The 15660-nt window shown below is 54.1% G+C and overlaps 2 protein-coding genes across 2 annotated transcripts; one reads left to right on the top strand and one right to left on the bottom strand.

Annotated features, from left to right (window-relative positions):
* Positions 1-235: 235 nt before the first annotated feature.
* On the top strand, positions 236-3141 carry OXTR (oxytocin receptor; the record flags this gene model as incomplete). Its single annotated transcript, XM_080718200.1, has 2 exons — positions 236-1106; positions 2894-3141. 2 exons carry the CDS (start codon positions 236-238, stop codon positions 3139-3141), a joined length of 1119 nt encoding a protein of 372 aa, XP_080574326.1.
* Positions 3142-10372: 7231 nt separating this feature from the next.
* CAV3 (caveolin 3) lies at positions 10373-13982 on the bottom strand (the record flags this gene model as incomplete). Its single annotated transcript, XM_080718068.1, has 2 exons — positions 10373-10714; positions 13869-13982. The coding sequence occupies 2 exons, from the start codon at positions 13980-13982 to the stop codon at positions 10373-10375; spliced, it is 456 nt and encodes a 151-aa protein (XP_080574194.1).
* Positions 13983-15660: the final 1678 nt, after the last annotated feature.

Raw genomic sequence — 15660 nt, forward strand, 5'->3', positions numbered from 1 at the left:
TCTCCAGAGGGGCTGCAGCAGGGCTTCCATGGAGCCGGCTGCGCTGAGGGTCCTGGGGGGGGGTCATTCTGGGGGAACCGCCGGGGGCAGTGGGCCCCACCCCGGAGAGGAGTGGTCCGTATGGCCTCCGCGCCCAGATGGGGATTCTGGGGAGACCCCCGCGGTGCTGGGGGGCCCCCGGGCGCCGCTGAGCCCCGCCGTCGGGTTGGGGTTCCTGCAGGAGCCGGCGGGGACCATGGACGGCGCCCTGGCGGCCAACTGGAGCGCGGCGGCGGCCAACGCCAGCAACTGCAGCGCCCCCGGGCCCCCGCGGCGCGACGAGGCGCTGGCGCGCGTGGAGGTGGCGGTGCTCGGCCTCATCCTGCTGCTGGCGCTGGGCGGCAACGCGTGCGTGCTCCTGGCGCTGCGCACCACGCGCCGCAAGCCCTCGCGCCTCTTCTTCTTCATGAAGCACCTGAGCATCGCCGACCTGGTGGTGGCCGTGTTCCAGGTGCTGCCGCAGCTGCTGTGGGACATCACGTTCCGCTTCTACGGGCCGGACCTGCTGTGCCGCCTGGTCAAGTACCTGCAGGTGGTGGGCATGTTCGCCTCCACCTACCTGCTGCTGCTCATGTCCCTCGACCGCTGCCTGGCCATCTGCCGGCCGCTGCGCTCCCTGCGCGCCCGCGCCGACCGCCTGGCCGTGCTGGCCACCTGGCTGGGCTGCCTGGTGGCCAGCGCCCCGCAGGCGCACATCTTCGCGCTGCGCGAGGTGGCGGACGGCGTCTTCGACTGCTGGGCCGTGTTCGTCCAGCCCTGGGGCCCCCGGGCCTACGTCACCTGGATCACGCTGGCCGTCTACGTGGTGCCGGTGCTGGCGCTGGCCACCTGCTACGGCCTCATCAGCTTCAAGATCTGGCAGAACCTGCGGCTCAAGACGCTGGCGGCCGGGGGGCCCGGGGGCGACCGCGCGCTGGCGAGGGTCAGCAGCGTCCAGCTCATCTCCAAGGCCAAGATCCGCACGGTCAAGATGACCTTCATCGTCGTGCTGGCCTTCGTCGTGTGCTGGACGCCCTTTTTCTTCGTGCAGATGTGGAGCGTGTGGGACGCCGACGCGCCCAAAGAAGGTAGCCCCCCCCCACCCCACCCTGACCCTGTGGCGGGAGCGCCGGGTGGGTGGAGGGCTGGCCCGCTGCCCCTGCGCTCCCCGGGCGGGGTCCCGGGCCTGCCTGCAGGGGCCCCCCTGCGGGTTCCAGTCGCCATCAGCCCCTGTCCAACAGGACTTCGGGCCACGACCCTTCTCCAGCCTGGATTTCAGATTCTCTGAAATGGAAATAACGGGCTGGGTGCGCTCCTGGAATTCCGGTATGGGTGGCCGAGAGGAGAGGATCACAGGTCGCAGGCCAGCCTCAGCAATTTAGCAAGACCCTGATAATTACAAATAAAAAGGGGTGAGGGTGTCGCTCTGTGGTAGAATGCCCTGGGGTTCAGTCTCCGGTACCAAGAAAGGAAAAGAAAGAAAGAAATCAGCTCGGAGAGGTCTGTGGCGCTGGCTGTGACTTGTCTGTGCCGCGACCCACGGCGGCCCCACATGTGGTGTTCTTGTTTTATCTATAACTGGGTCCTCAGCGTCTGCCTGGTACCTGGCACACTGTCATCATAGTGACCGCCATTTGCTGGGCACTCGCTGTGTGACAGGCACTCTGACCCAGGCCGTGTGGACACCCCCGTCACCCCCACGTAAAGATCAGGGGAAAAAACCAGGCCTGGGCACCTGCCTTCATGCCAGTACTGGGAGGCTGAGGTAGGAGGATCACAGGTTCAAAGCCAGCCTCACTAGCTTAGGAGACCCTGTTTCCAAATAAAAAAATAAAATAGGTCTGGGAGTATAGCCCAGAGGTAGAAGGGTTCCATCCCCAGTACCACCAAAAAAAAAAAAAAAAAAAAAAAAAAAATTCTCAGTACCTAAACCAGAAATTAGAGTGGACTAAATATTAGGGGACAGAGCTGGTGTGATGGCGCACACCTGTAATGCCTATATTTGAGAAGCTGAGACAGGAGGTTCAAGGCTAGCCTCAGCAATTTAGGAAACTTTGCTTTTTTTTTTTTTTTTTTAAAGAGCTGGGAGCCGGGCGTGGTGGCGCACGCTTGTAATCCCAGCATTCGGGAGGCTGAGACCTGGAGGATCGTGGTTCGCAGACAGCCTCAGCTACTTAGTGAGGCCCTCTGCAACTCAGTGAGACCCAGTTTCAAAATAAAGAATAAAAAATAGGGCAGGGGGTGTAGCTCGGAGGTCAAATGCCCCTGGGTTCCATCCCTAGACCTGCAAAAAAAATAAAAAATAAAAAAAAATAAAGAGCTGGGAGTGTATCTTAGACATAAAATGCCTCTGAGTTCAATCCCCAGCACCACTCCCTCCAAAAAAAATTTTTTAAAAAGATAAAAGATTAGGGAACCAAAGCTTCTTGGTGTGCTCAAGTGCTCAGTCTCTGGGGGCAACAGCATGCACACTCGTGTGTGTGAGTGTGTGAGTGTGTGAGTGTTGTGAGTGTGCGTGTGAGTGTGTGTGTGTGTGTGTGTGTGTGTGTGTGTGTGCGCGCGCTGCTGGGGATCAAATCTAGGGTCCTTCTACCTAGGGCTATACTCCCAGACCTATTTTCTATTTATTTGGAAACAGGGCCTCACTCAGTAGCCGAGGCTGGCTTCGAACCTGCGCAGTCCTCCTGTCTCAGCCCCCCAAGCGGGGGGATGACAAGCGTGCGCCCCCACGCCCGGCAACCCGCGTTACCTCTTTACCGCCCCATCCTGTGATACGGGCAGTGGTACCCGGACGATGCTGTTGCTAGGCAACGGTCGCTCAGTGGGTGCGGGGCTGGAGCGGTGACGCCCTGCCGGCCTTTCTTCCCGCCCGCAGCCTCGGCCTTCATCATCGCCATGCTGCTCGCCAGCCTCAACAGCTGCTGCAACCCCTGGATCTACATGCTCTTCACGGGCCACCTCTTCCACGAACTCCTGCAGCGCTTCCCCTGCTGCCCCTCCAGACACCGGAGGGGCGGCCGGCCCGGAGAGACCAGCGTGAGCCGCAAGAGCAACTCGTCCACCTTCGTGCTGAGCCGCCGCGGCTCCAGCCAGAGGAGCTGCTCCCAGCCGTCCACGGCGTGACCCGCCGGCCCGGGTCGCGCCAGGAGGACAGCCCGCCCCTTGGTGGCCCGTGTGCGTGTGTGTGTGTGTGTGTGTGTGTGTGTGTGTGTGTGTGTGTGTGTGTAAGGTACCCCCTTTGTGACTCTCCACACCTTCAGGGCGGTGGGGGATTGTGATGTGGGGTGGGGATGGGGAGGTGGCTTCTATGGGGGACGGTGGCGGAGTGATTCCATCATCAGACGTCCCCGGGTGCCCCCCGGGCTCCTGCATACACGTCGACTACCCAGACCCCACTCCCGCTCTGCGCAACAAGGTGGCTTCTCCCCCACCCCCGCCCCTGGACCTGCACTTTTTCACTCCGGTGTCTTTTTTTTTTCTCTCCTTTATTCTGGGATCTTGAGAAAGGTGGTGAGTGTAGGATTGGGGACCACTTGAGTCAGGAGCCCCAGGGTTCTGGGCTTGGGGTCGAGAGTGGGAATGGTAGGCAGCCGGCCACTGTGGCGCACGCCTGGAGTCCCGGTACTTGGAGGGCTGAGAGAGCAGAGCGCAGGCTCCTCCAGAGCACAGCAGAGTGCGACGGGGCCTCCCGGGAGGTGGCGCCAATCTCCTCCTGACCTCAGAGTGCGACGGGGCCTCCCGGGGAGGTGGCGCCAATCTCCTCCTGACCTCAGAGTGCGCAAACCTTTGAGTGCACGGACCTTAGCATGTGGGGGAACTAGCTTGGCAGAAAATGGCCCCAGGAGCAGGGAATGATCTTCTAGGACCATCCTGCACAGGAATCCAATGAGAACTTGGGGTGGGAATGTGTGTGTATGTGTGTGTGTGTGTGTGTGTGTGTGTGTGTGTGTGTGTGACTGGGCGTTGAACCCAGGGGCATTATATCCAATCTTATTTTTTATCCTTTGTTCTTTACTTTCCAACAGGGTCTTGCTAGGTGGATGGAATCCCACTACGTCCCGAGGCTGGCCTTGAGCCTGCGATGCCCGTCTCAGCCTCCCAGTGCTGGGATTACAAGCACGCACAACCACGCCCAGCTCAAGAAGCTAATGTTTGAACAAGCATTTTGGAAAGAGAAAGAAATACAAGGTATTGTATTGGAAGGAAGAGATAAAGCTACTTTTAGATGATACAGTTTTGTATATAGAAGGTCCTAAGGAACTCCAACACACACACACACACACACACACACACACACACACACACACACACACCTGTAATCCCAGTACTTGGGAGGCTGAGACAGAAGGATCACAGATTTGAGGACAACCTTAGCAACCTAGGAAGACCCTGTTCGAAAATAAAAAATAAAATAGGGTTTAGCTTAGAGGAAGAATGCCTGTGAGTTCAACCTACATTGCTACAAAAAAGAAAGAAAGAGAGAAAGAAAGGAAGAAAGAAAGAAAGAAAGAAAGAAAGAAAGAAAGAAAAGGAAAGGAAAGAAATCACTTGTACTAGGCATAGTGGCACACACTTGTAACCCCAGTACTTAGGACATTAAGACAGGAGGATCACAGGTTTGAGGCCAACCTCAGCAACTTTTATTTTTAAAAAATAAAAATAGAAAAGGACTCGGGGTGAAGCTCAGAGGTAGAATGCTCCTGGGTTCCATTCCCAGTACTCCCCTTCCCCAAAATAATTTTTTTGGCACTGGGGATGGAACCCAGTGCCTTGTGCATTCCAGGCAAGCACTCTACCTCTGACCTACAGAAACAGCCCTGTGTTTCTTTATACTACTGATAAACAATAAAAATAAAATTAGTAAGCAATTCCATGTATAATACCACAAAAAGAATAAAATAGAAACAGTTTAAATAAAGAAATATAAGTCTTCTGTCCTGGAAACTACAAAATACCGTTGAAATAAAGACTTAAATAAATAGGTATCCCATGTTCATGAATTGGAAACTTCATGTTGTTATGATGGCAATACTATCCACACTGTGGCACAGATTCAGTGCAATCCTTCTCAAACTTCCAGCTGGCTTCTTTGCAGAAATTGGTAAGCCAATCCTAAAATTCACAAGGAAATGGAAGGAACTCAGAATATCTAAAGCCTCTTGAAAAGGAGAAGCAAAGTCGGTTTATTTATACTGTTTGACTTCAAGAGCTATTCTCAAGCTCCAGTAATCAAAACAGTGTGGTACTGACTCATGGATAGACAGACATACAGATCATGGGGCAGAAGGAAGAGTGCAGCGTGAACCCTTGCACTTATGGTCAGTGGATTTTTTTAGCCCGGGTGCTAAAACAATCTCACAGGGAAAGAATCATGTCATTAACAAATGTTGCCAGATATACACCTGCAGAAGAATGAAGGTGGATTGTTGTTCAAACTCTAAATCAAGATTAATCCAAAATGCATCAGAGACCTACATGTAAGCGCTAAAACCCTAAGACTCTTAGAATGAAACCGGCTCAGATCTTCTTGACCTCAAATTAGGAAATGGTTTCTTCTATATAGTACCAAAGATAAAAGTCAGGGAAAAATTGCTAAGTTGAACTCCATCAAAATTTTAGACTGTTGTGATTCAAAGGATACCACCAATAAAGTACAAAGAAAACCAACCCGAAGGGAAGAAAAAAATTCATCTATCTGAGAAAGGAGCTGTATACAGAATACATAAAGAACTCTTACAATAAACAAATAGAAAAGGAACCAGAAGCAAAATTTAAAATAGGCAAAGATTTTGGTAGACCTTTCTCCAAAGAAGATATGCACGTGTCCAATAAGCAGATGAAAAGATGGCTAACATTATTATTTATTAGAGAAAGGCAAGTCAGAACCAGAGTGGGACTCCAGTTCCTAGCCATGGGGATGGCCAAAGGCCAGAGGACGGACAATGACACGTGTCGACGGGGATGTAGAGAAGACGGAACTGGTGGGAAAGGAAATGATGCGGTCACTGTGGAAGCGTCTGACAGTCCCTCGAAAATCTAAACACAGAATTAACCACATGGTCCAGAAATATTCGCTCTTTGGTGTTTACCCAAGAGAACGGAAAAGGGACGCACACGAAACTTGTATCAGTGGTGTTCATTGCACCATGACTTACCAGAGCTCAAAAGCAGAAAAAGCAAAATGTCTGTCAACTGACAAATGGATAAATAAACAATGGGATATCATTCAGCTATTAAAAATAGTTTAAATAATTGATTCATGCTATGGTGTGGATGAATCTTAAAAACATGATCACTCCAAGAAGCCAGTTGCAAAAAGCCACCTAGTATTTTATTCCCTTTAGATAAAATATCCAGAACGGGCAAATCCGTAGACGTGGAATACGGATTAGTGGCTTCTGGGTACATGGGGAATGACTGCTTAGGATGTGGGGTTTCTTTTTGGGGTGGTGAAAATGTTCTGGAATTGGTAGCCATTTTGAGATGTGATTAAAAACCACTGAACTGGATCAGAGCGAGAGTGAGAGAGAGAGAGAGAGAGAGAGAGAGAGAGAGAGAGAGGGAGGGAGGGAGGGAGGGAGGGAGGGAGAGAGAGAGAGAGAGAGAGAGAGAGAGAGAGAGAGAGAGAGAGAGCACGAGAGTGGAGCAGCCGAATTCAGAGAAAGCCCCACGGTGGTTGGATCCTCAGAATCTCCTACCTCCTTGCGCTCCTGTTTCCACAAGAGAGGACATTTCCATTTTTGCAACATGGGCGGCTGTGACAACACCCCCACTTTACTTCTAAAAGGGCCCCCAGGATGCCTGGGAGCTACGGAGCATATTCTGTTTTGTTTTTTTTTTTTTTTAGAGTAGCAATTCACCAAGGGCCCCGACAAGTTTCGCTTTCCTGATAAACACGTCCTTAAGTGTTCCGTTCAGCCTGTGGGTACGACATGGCCATGTCCAAGAAATACTCATTAAATACAGGACACTATTGATCAGAGGCGCTGTCTGCATCTGGCCAGCCGAGTGCACCCGGAGCACCCGGGAACATCCAGACACACTTTTGGACTTTGGAGGTTCAGCAAGGACACTTCCACAAAGCCGCACACCCACCTCCCTCCCCGACAAGTCTCCTCTCCCTCACTACCTCCCTCCCCTCCTCCTCTTCTCCCTCCTCCTTCCTCTGTCTTCTTCACCTCCTCCTCCTCCTCCTCCTCTTCTCCTCTCCTCCTCCTTCTCTCTTCTTCCTTCTCTTCATCTTCTCCTCCTCTCCTCTCTCCTCCTTCTCTCCCTCCTCCTCTTCTCCTCTCTCCTCCTCCTCCTCCTCCTCCTCCTCCTCCTCCTCCTCCTCCTCCTCCTCCTCTTCCTTCTTCTTCCCTCCCTCCCTCCCTCTTTCTGCTTTTCTCAGTACTGGGGATGGAGCCCAGGGGCATTCTGCCTCCGAGCCACATCCCCAGCCCGATTTTTTATTCTTCATTTTGAAACGGGATTTCGCCAAGTTGCAGAGGCCCTCATGAGGTTGCTGAGTCTGTTTGAGAACCTGTCATCCTCCTGCCTCAGCCTCCCAAGTACCGAAATTACAGGCAGGTGGCACCACACCGTGTCTTTTTTCTGGGGGGGCGTGTACTAGGGGTTGAACCCAGGGGCGTTCTACCTCCAAGCTGCATCCCCAGCCCTTTTATTTATTTATTTATTTATTTATTTATTTATTTATTTATTGTGGGTCTGGGGATGGAACCCAGGGACATTCAACCTCCAAGCTACACCCCCTGCCTTATTTTTTATTCTTTATTTTGAAACCGGGTCTCACTGAGTGGCAGAGGGCCTCACTAAGTAGCCGAGGCTGTCCGCGAACCGCGATCCTTCGGTCTCAGCCTCCCGAATGCCGGGATTACAAGCTGCGCCACCACGCCCGGCTCCTATTTTATTTTTAGTTGAAACAGGGTCTCACTAAGTTGCTGAGGCCGGCTCTGAAACTGCAATCTTCCTGTCTCAGCCTCCCAACTACTGGGATTCCATGCGCGTGCCACCACGCCCAGCTAAATAAGCGGCATTTCCCCCCCACGTTTGTGTGATACTGGGATGGAACCCAGGGAAATTTCCCCCCAAGCTACATTCTCAGCCCTTTTAAAATTTTTCTTTGAAACAGGGGCTTGCTTGGTTGCTGAGAGTTTCGCTAAATTGCTGAGGCTGGCCTCGAGCCTGCAGATCCTCCTGTCCCAGCCTCCCAAGGACTGGACGCGCCACCACGCCCACTGACTTGTGCTTTTCAACAGCATGGCTGGCCTTGAACCTGCAATCCTCCGGTCTCAGCCTCCCAATATCAGAGAGCTTTGTAGTACTCTTTTCTCTTTCTTCAACCAAAGCCCATGACTGCAGGGTCCGGCCGCCCCTTGTCCCTCCTCCCGGGCTGCCCTCCTCCTTCCTCCCCACCTCTCCTCTCCTTCATTGGAGCCTTCTGATTTGTCTCCCAGAATGTCCCGGGCTTCTGATGGTGGGCGCGGCGGCGCACACGTGCGATCCCAGTACTTGGGAGGCTGAGACAGGAGGGTCACAGGTTCAAAGCCAGCCGCGGACCCAAAAGTGTGAATGAGCCAATTTTACTTTTCATTTTCGAGGTTGCTTTTTTTTTTTTTTTAAAGCTATTCTGGAGTCCTTGCATTTTCTTAAGAATTTTAAGATTGCCTTATTTCTGCAAAGAAGCCAGCTAGGGTTTTGATTTTGTTTTTGTTTTTGTGGTACTGGGGATGGAGCCCAGGGACATCCTAATCTTCAAGCGACACCCTCGGCCCTATTTTTTAATTCTTTATTCTGAAACAGGGTCTCACTAAGTTGCAGAGGGCCTCACTAAGTAGCCCAGGCTGTCCTCGAACCCGCGATCCTCCTGTGTCAGCCTCCCAAGCGCAGGCGTGCGCCATGCCCGGACGCCATTCTCTTATTTTTGGGGGGATGGGGGGGCACACAGAGGACCACTCACCCTCACAGCGTCCAAGGGCGGCGGCTACAGGCGGCCCCGTGGCCGAGACCGGGTGCTCGAGGGGCACAGAGGCTGGTGATTGGGGGAGGCAGAGGTCCGAGGCCAGGCCCGGCCCTTCGCTCAGGGGCTCCGGGTGCGGGTCCAGCGCACGAGCACCCCGAGCCCAGGCCCAAGCCCCCCTGTCCATGCCCATGGCTTACTCCAGGGAGACCGAGGTCATCTTGCAGTAATCCCCCAAAGATCACGGGGCAGATGTCCAAAAAGCAGGTAAGTTCCAAGAAAATGCAAGCCCAGGCCAGGCCGGGTGGCCCACGCTTGTCATCCCAGTCCTTGGGAGGCTGAGACAGGAGGATCGAAAGTTCAAGGACAGCCTCAGCAACTGGTGAGACCCTGTTTCTAAATAAAAATAAAATAGGTCAGCCGGGCATGGTGGCGCAGGCTTGTCATTCCAGGTCTTGGGAGGCTTGTCATCCTAGGACAGGAGGATGGAAAGGTCGAGGACAGCCTCAGCTACTCGGTGAGGCCCTTTGCAACTCAGTGAGACCCTGTTTCAGAATAAAAAATAAAAAAGCTAGGCCTGGGGCATAGCTTAGAGGTAGAATGCCCCTGGGTTTCAACCCTAGTACTGCAAAAAAAACAAAAAAAAAAAACAAAAAAAAAAACAACAAAAAAAAACATAGGTCTAGGATGTAGCTTGGAGGTAAAATGCCCCTGGGTCCAATCCCCAGTACAAAAAAAGAAAGAAAAAATCAGGAGTGTCACTTGGAGACAGAATGCCCCTAAATTCAATCCCCAGCACCTTAAAACAAATAAAACAAAACGGTTCTGGTTTTAGGATTTGCCGGAGTAAAGGAGCAAGCCTCCTCCACTCTGCCTTTGGGGACTAGTAAGATGCGGCAAAATGTGGCGGGCACGCGTGTCATCCCCGCGCTCGGGAGGCCGAGACGGGAGGATCGCGCAGGTTCGAGGCCAGCCTCGGCTACTGAGTGAGGCTCTCGGCAACTTAGTGAGACCCTGTTTCCAAATAAAGTATAAAATGGGGCTGGGAGTATAGCCCGGAGGTAGAAAAGCACCTGGGTTCCACCCCCAGTACCACACACACACACACACACACACACACTGTATCTGTAGCTAATTGGGACTCATAGTAACATCATAGACACAAAGCACAGTATCCCCCCAAAATGCAGCTGAAGCCCTTTATTGGGGTGCCCTCCTCGGGCCAGCAGTCACTGGTTCCTTTCTGGGCCCGGGCGGGGACTGGCAGGTGGGCGCTCCTGCCAAGACTCGGGCGGCCGGCTGCCTGCCCGGGTGGCCGCCTCTCCTGGGCTCCCCTCCCGGGGTGCCCTCGGGCGGGGGGTCAGTGGCGCAGCCCCCAAGGCGCGCCCCGGAGCCTCAGCCCTCCTTCCGCAGCAGCACCTTGATGGAGCCGCAGGCCTGGCCCAGGGCGGCGAAGAGCGGGTTGCAGAAGGTGCGGACGCACAGGGAGTAGATGTGGCTCAGGCACTGGATTTCGATCAGGTAGCTCTTGATGCAGGGGACCACGGCCCAGATGTGGAAGAAGGAGATGCAGGCGAACAGGAAGCCCCAGAGCAGGGCCAGCGGCACGCCCAGCAGCGTGGACAGCAGGCGGTAGCACCAGTACTTGGACACGGTGAACGTGGTGTAGCTGGCCTTCCACACGCCGTCGAAGCTGTAGGTGCCCACGGGCTCCGCGATCACGTCCTCGAAGTCCACCTGCGGGACGGGAGGGGGGTCCGCCGCTCACGGGGCGCCCGGCTCAGAGCCCCCAGTGCGGTCAGCCCCCCGGGCCGCGCCTGGCCCCAGAGATCCCGCTGGGCTCAGGACCTGCACCCCTCTTCCCTTCTGTGATGCCGGGGATGGAGCCCGGGGCGAGCCGCCTCCGAGCCTCAGCCACGGCCCGGTTTGATTTTTGATTTTGAAACGGGGTATGCCGCCACCGTCTTGTACTCCATGAAGATGCACTAACTAAAAACTTAGAAAAAACAAAACAAAACTGGGCGCGGTGGCGCACGCTTGTCATTCCAGCATTCGGGAGGCTGAGACCCGAGGATGGTGGTGAGGCCCCCCCCTCACTTAGTGAGACCCTGTTTTTGCTTTTTTTTTTTTTTGTGGGTCTGGGGGATGGAACCCAGGGGCATTTGACCTCCGAGCTACACCCCCTGCCCAGTTTTTTATTCTTTATTTTATTTATTTATTTATTTATTTTTGCTGTATTGGGGGTAGAACCCAGGGGCATTCTACCTCCAAGCTACACCCCCAGCCCTATTTTTTATTCTTTCTTTTGAAACAGGGTCTCGCTGAGTTGCGGAGGGCCTCGCTAAGTAGCTGAGGCTGCCCGCGAACCACGATCCTCCAGGTCTCAGCCTCCCGAATGCTGGGATGACGAGCGTGCGCCATCACGCCCCGGCAGTGAGGCCCTGTTTAAGATTAAAGAATAAAAAATGGGCAGGGGGTGTAGCTCGGAGGTCGAATGCCCCTGGGTTTCATTCCCAGACCCAAAATAAATAAATAAATAAATAAATAATAATTGAGAAGAATAAAAATAGGCCTGGGGGTGTAGCTCGAAGGTAGGATACCCCTGGGGTCAATGGAAAGAGAGGAGAAGGTGGGAGAAACAGCCCTGACCCGTCCAGCCCTCGCCCGTAGCCTGCAGCACAAAGCACCCTCCACTTGGCTAAGGGCAGCCGGACAACGGTGAGTTCTGTTTAATTTCCCCTGGAATGTAAAATCAGATCCTCGACTCTATAGTAGGAAACATTTATTTACTTATATATTTGATTATTTATATTTTCTTTTTTTTTTGACAGTACTGGGGATTGAGCCTAAGGGCATTCTACCTTTGAGCTACACCCCCAGCCCCTCTTTTTTTTTTTTTTATCCTTTATCTTGAAACAGGGCCTCACTCAGTGGCCGAGGCTGGCCTCGAACCTGCGACCCTCCTGTCTCAGCCTCCCAAGTATTAGGATGACAAGTGTGCTCCACACGCCCGGCGAATAGGACAACTCTGAGAGTGTTTGGAATAATTTGGATGCATGGATCGGTTTTTCCACCATAAATTTACAGAACAAACATTCCTGAGGAAAATACGGAGCCCGAACGGAGATGTGCCCTCAGCAGGACACGTGCCGGGTTTCAGGGTGAAGAAACACTGCACCTTTATAGTTGCTTTACGTTGCTTAGATGTTGAAGTGGTACTATTTTGGATATTACAGGGTTAAAATTGATTATTTATTTATTTGTGGTGCTGAGGATGGAACCCAGGGGCCTTCTACCTCCAGCCCATTTTTTAATTTGAAAACAGGGTGTCATAAAGTTGCAGAGAGCCTCACAAAGTAGCCGAGGCTGGCCAGGAATTTACGATCCGCCTGTCTCAGTCTCCCAAGTACTGGGACTAAAAGCGTGTGCCACCATGCCTTCCTTCCTTCCTTCCTTCCTTCCTTCCTTCCTTCCTTCCTTTTTCTCTTTCTCTTTCTCTCCTTTCCTCCCTTCCTTGTTCCCCATCTTCCTCTCTCTTCTTTTGTGGCACTGGTAATTAATCTCAGGGCGCTTCTACCTCTGAGCTACATCTCCAGCCCTATTTTTAATTTTGAACCAGGCTCCCCCTAAGTTGCTGAAGGCCTTGCTAAGTTTCAGAGGCTGGCCTTGAACCTGCAATCCTCCTGTCTCAGCCTCCCAAGTACTGAGATTACAGGCTGGTGCCACCACACCTGGCTCAAAATATAGTCCACTTTGAAAAGAGATAACTAGGGCTCAGACTGTTCATGCGACTGTCATGCAAAAAAGGTAAAAAGCGTTGGCATACGCCTGCAATCCCAGGACGTAGGGGGCTGAGACAGGAGGAGCGCGGGTTCAAGACCATCCTCAGCAACGCAGTGAGGCCCTGTCTCAAAATCAAAAAATAAAAAAAGGGCTAGGTGTGTAGCTCAGGGGTAGAATGACCCTGGGCTTTATCCCCAGTACTACACACACACACACACACACACACACACACACACACACACACACAGGCATAACACCCACAATTGTGAGCAATCTATATTTGATAATAGTAGTAAATGGCTAGGCTACTATTTACGTAAAAATACTATTTACGTAAAAATTGTATCTTGGGTTATATCACACCTGTGTTTCAATGAAGCAGCTCTGAGATCCTGCGTATTCAACACAAAAGTCCCGGCATTGCCCCCTTCGGGGTCCTTGTGTCCGTAATGGTGCCTGGGGCCCCTGACCTGAGGATTCTCCCCTACAAGACTCTCTCTGAGCCGGGCGTGGTGGCCCCCGCCTGTCATCCCAGTACTTGGGAGGCTGAGACCGGAGGATGGCGGGTTTGGAGCCAGCCGAAGCAACTTAGCGAGACCCTGTTTCCAAATAAAAAATAAACGGGGCTGGGGATGTGGCCTGCAGATAGAACACCCCTGGGTTCAGTCCCCAGGAGCAAAAAGTAATTAAAAAGCTCCCTCTTTTTTAACGGGGTGGAGGCTGTGTTAAGCGTAGAGGCCGGTGTAGAGGCCGGTGTGAGGAGGCCGCTCCTGCTCCCCGGGTGGGCAGGAGGCTTTGGCCCCGCCAGCGAGGACCCGGGCGCTGTGTCCTAGCGGGGCCAAAGGCCAGCGCCGACTGGCACCCTGGGCTTGCAGGGCCATTTTTCTTTGTAATTCAGCTCCCCAGCCCGACACCCGAGTTGGGCACAGACAGGTGGCGGCTTTTTCGCTGTGGTTCAGGCTACAGGTTCTCCGGAGCGGAGGTGGGCTTGGGGGTGGGGGGCTGCAAGGCCGTGCTGGTGTATTTGTTTGGGGGGAGCCGTGGAGAAGACAGATTAGCACGGTTTCTGGGGGGGCCCCCCCGCCCCGCCGCCCCAGGCCCAGCCTACCTTGACGATGTCTTCGTTTATGTTTTTGGGGTCTCGGTTCACCAGGTCGATCTCTTTACAGTGGATGTCTCTGATGATCTGGGCTTCCAGATCGGTTTTCTCTTCCTCCATCATGGTGTTACTGGGGGGGAAACGGGAGCCGCGGCCGGCGGGGCTGGGAGCACGGGGTGCAGAGAGCTCGGCTCAGGGTCCCCAGGCCTGTGCCCCGCCGGCTGGACAGGCCCCACCCAGCTGACAGCTGCCCTGCAAAGCTTCAGCTGCCTCCCCTAAAGCCTGCGTGGCTGGGCTCCAAGCTAAAATTAAGACTGGCGCTCCCCTGGGCGGCAGGGAGCTCCTTAAAGGGGGCCGGAGGCCTGGCATTCCTGGGCGGAGGAGGCCGCGCGCTCCGGGGGCGCCTGGATTTGCCAGTGTCTCCTCGGCAGCTGCCCAAGGAGGGCGGTGGGCTGGCCCGCTGCTCTGCCTCCCGCTGCCCCGTGAGCTTGGCGCCTCGGCGGCCTGTGTCTGTCCAGGGGACCCGAAGCCGGGTGGGGTGGCGCACGCTGGGAATCCCAGTCCTTGGGAGGCTCAGGCAGGAGGATCGCGGGTTTGAGGATGGTCTTGCCAAGGAATGAGGCTCTCAGCAAACCGTGCCAGACCCTGTTTCAAAATTAAAACAAAACGGGGCTGCGGTGTAGCTTAGAGGTAGAATGCCCCTGGATTCCATCCCCAGGGCCACCGCCATCCCCCAAAGAAAAAAACGGCGAAGTAATAATACGGCCAGTGATTCTCTTTGGCCCGTTCCTCTCTGGCCCTGGGGCAGGTCTGAGATTTTCCTATTTCTGGGGTCCCCTCCTGGAAGGGGGGCTGACAGCCTGTCCTGTGGTGTGAGGCTGTGGATATGGGGAGGAGGGTAAAGACCGCTGTTGAATTGCCCTCTCTCTCTTTATTTTATTTTTTTTGGGGGGGAGGGCGTTGAACGCAAGGGCACTCCCCCTCTGAGCTACACCCCCAGCCCTATTTTATTTTTTACCTCGAAATGGTCCCGCTAAGTTGCTGAGGCTGGCCTCCAACCCGCGACCGTCCTGTCTCAGCCCCCCAAGCCCTGGGATTCCAGGCGCGGGCCACAGTGCCCGGCCGAAGGGCACCACAGGCTGAAGCTGCTGTGCTGTGCCCCCGCGGCCCCCGTCCCGGTGACCCCCCACTCTATTTCCCCTCCAGGCGAGGGCCTCTTTTCGTGGCTCCCGCGTGTCTGGGCCGGGGTGTTTGGGTCTTACAGATGCTCCGTACGGTTTTCCCGCCACGTCTGGTGACTCTCGGCCCGTCCCAGAGGTCAGCCCCCTTTAAACAAATTCTTCCTAGTCAGTCTGCGCCATCAGAGAGCTGATCTTGTTAAGATTCTGTCTCAACCACGAGTCACGGCCATGAGCGGCGGGCGAGCCCTGTGGGTGAGGAGCGGAGCTTTTTGCCAACGTTTGTTTTATTTTCTACATCTCCTGAGTCATAATCGGAAAGGTAAAATGCCCAAATTAAGTGACTTCTGACCACAGGGGTTAGAAGTCGGGGCCCAGGTGGAGCGATGGCGGGGCCGCGGGTCGCTGCCGGAGCCAGTGTTGAGGGCCAGCAGGGCAGACGGGAGACGTCAGCCCGAGAGCCACCCTGGCCTCTTCCCAGCAGCAGGCCCCGCGACTCTCCTCATCCGCAGACAAATAAATACCTTGACTCCGGGGTGGCCCGTCAGGCCTCAGACTCAGAGCTGGCACAATGGGTGCTTATTAAGAGGCAATAGCTGCTGTAACCCTAGCACTTAGGAGGC

Source organism: Muscardinus avellanarius, assembly GCF_963383645.1.
Source record: "Muscardinus avellanarius genome assembly, chromosome: 22".
NCBI lineage: Eukaryota > Metazoa > Chordata > Mammalia > Rodentia > Gliridae > Muscardinus > Muscardinus avellanarius.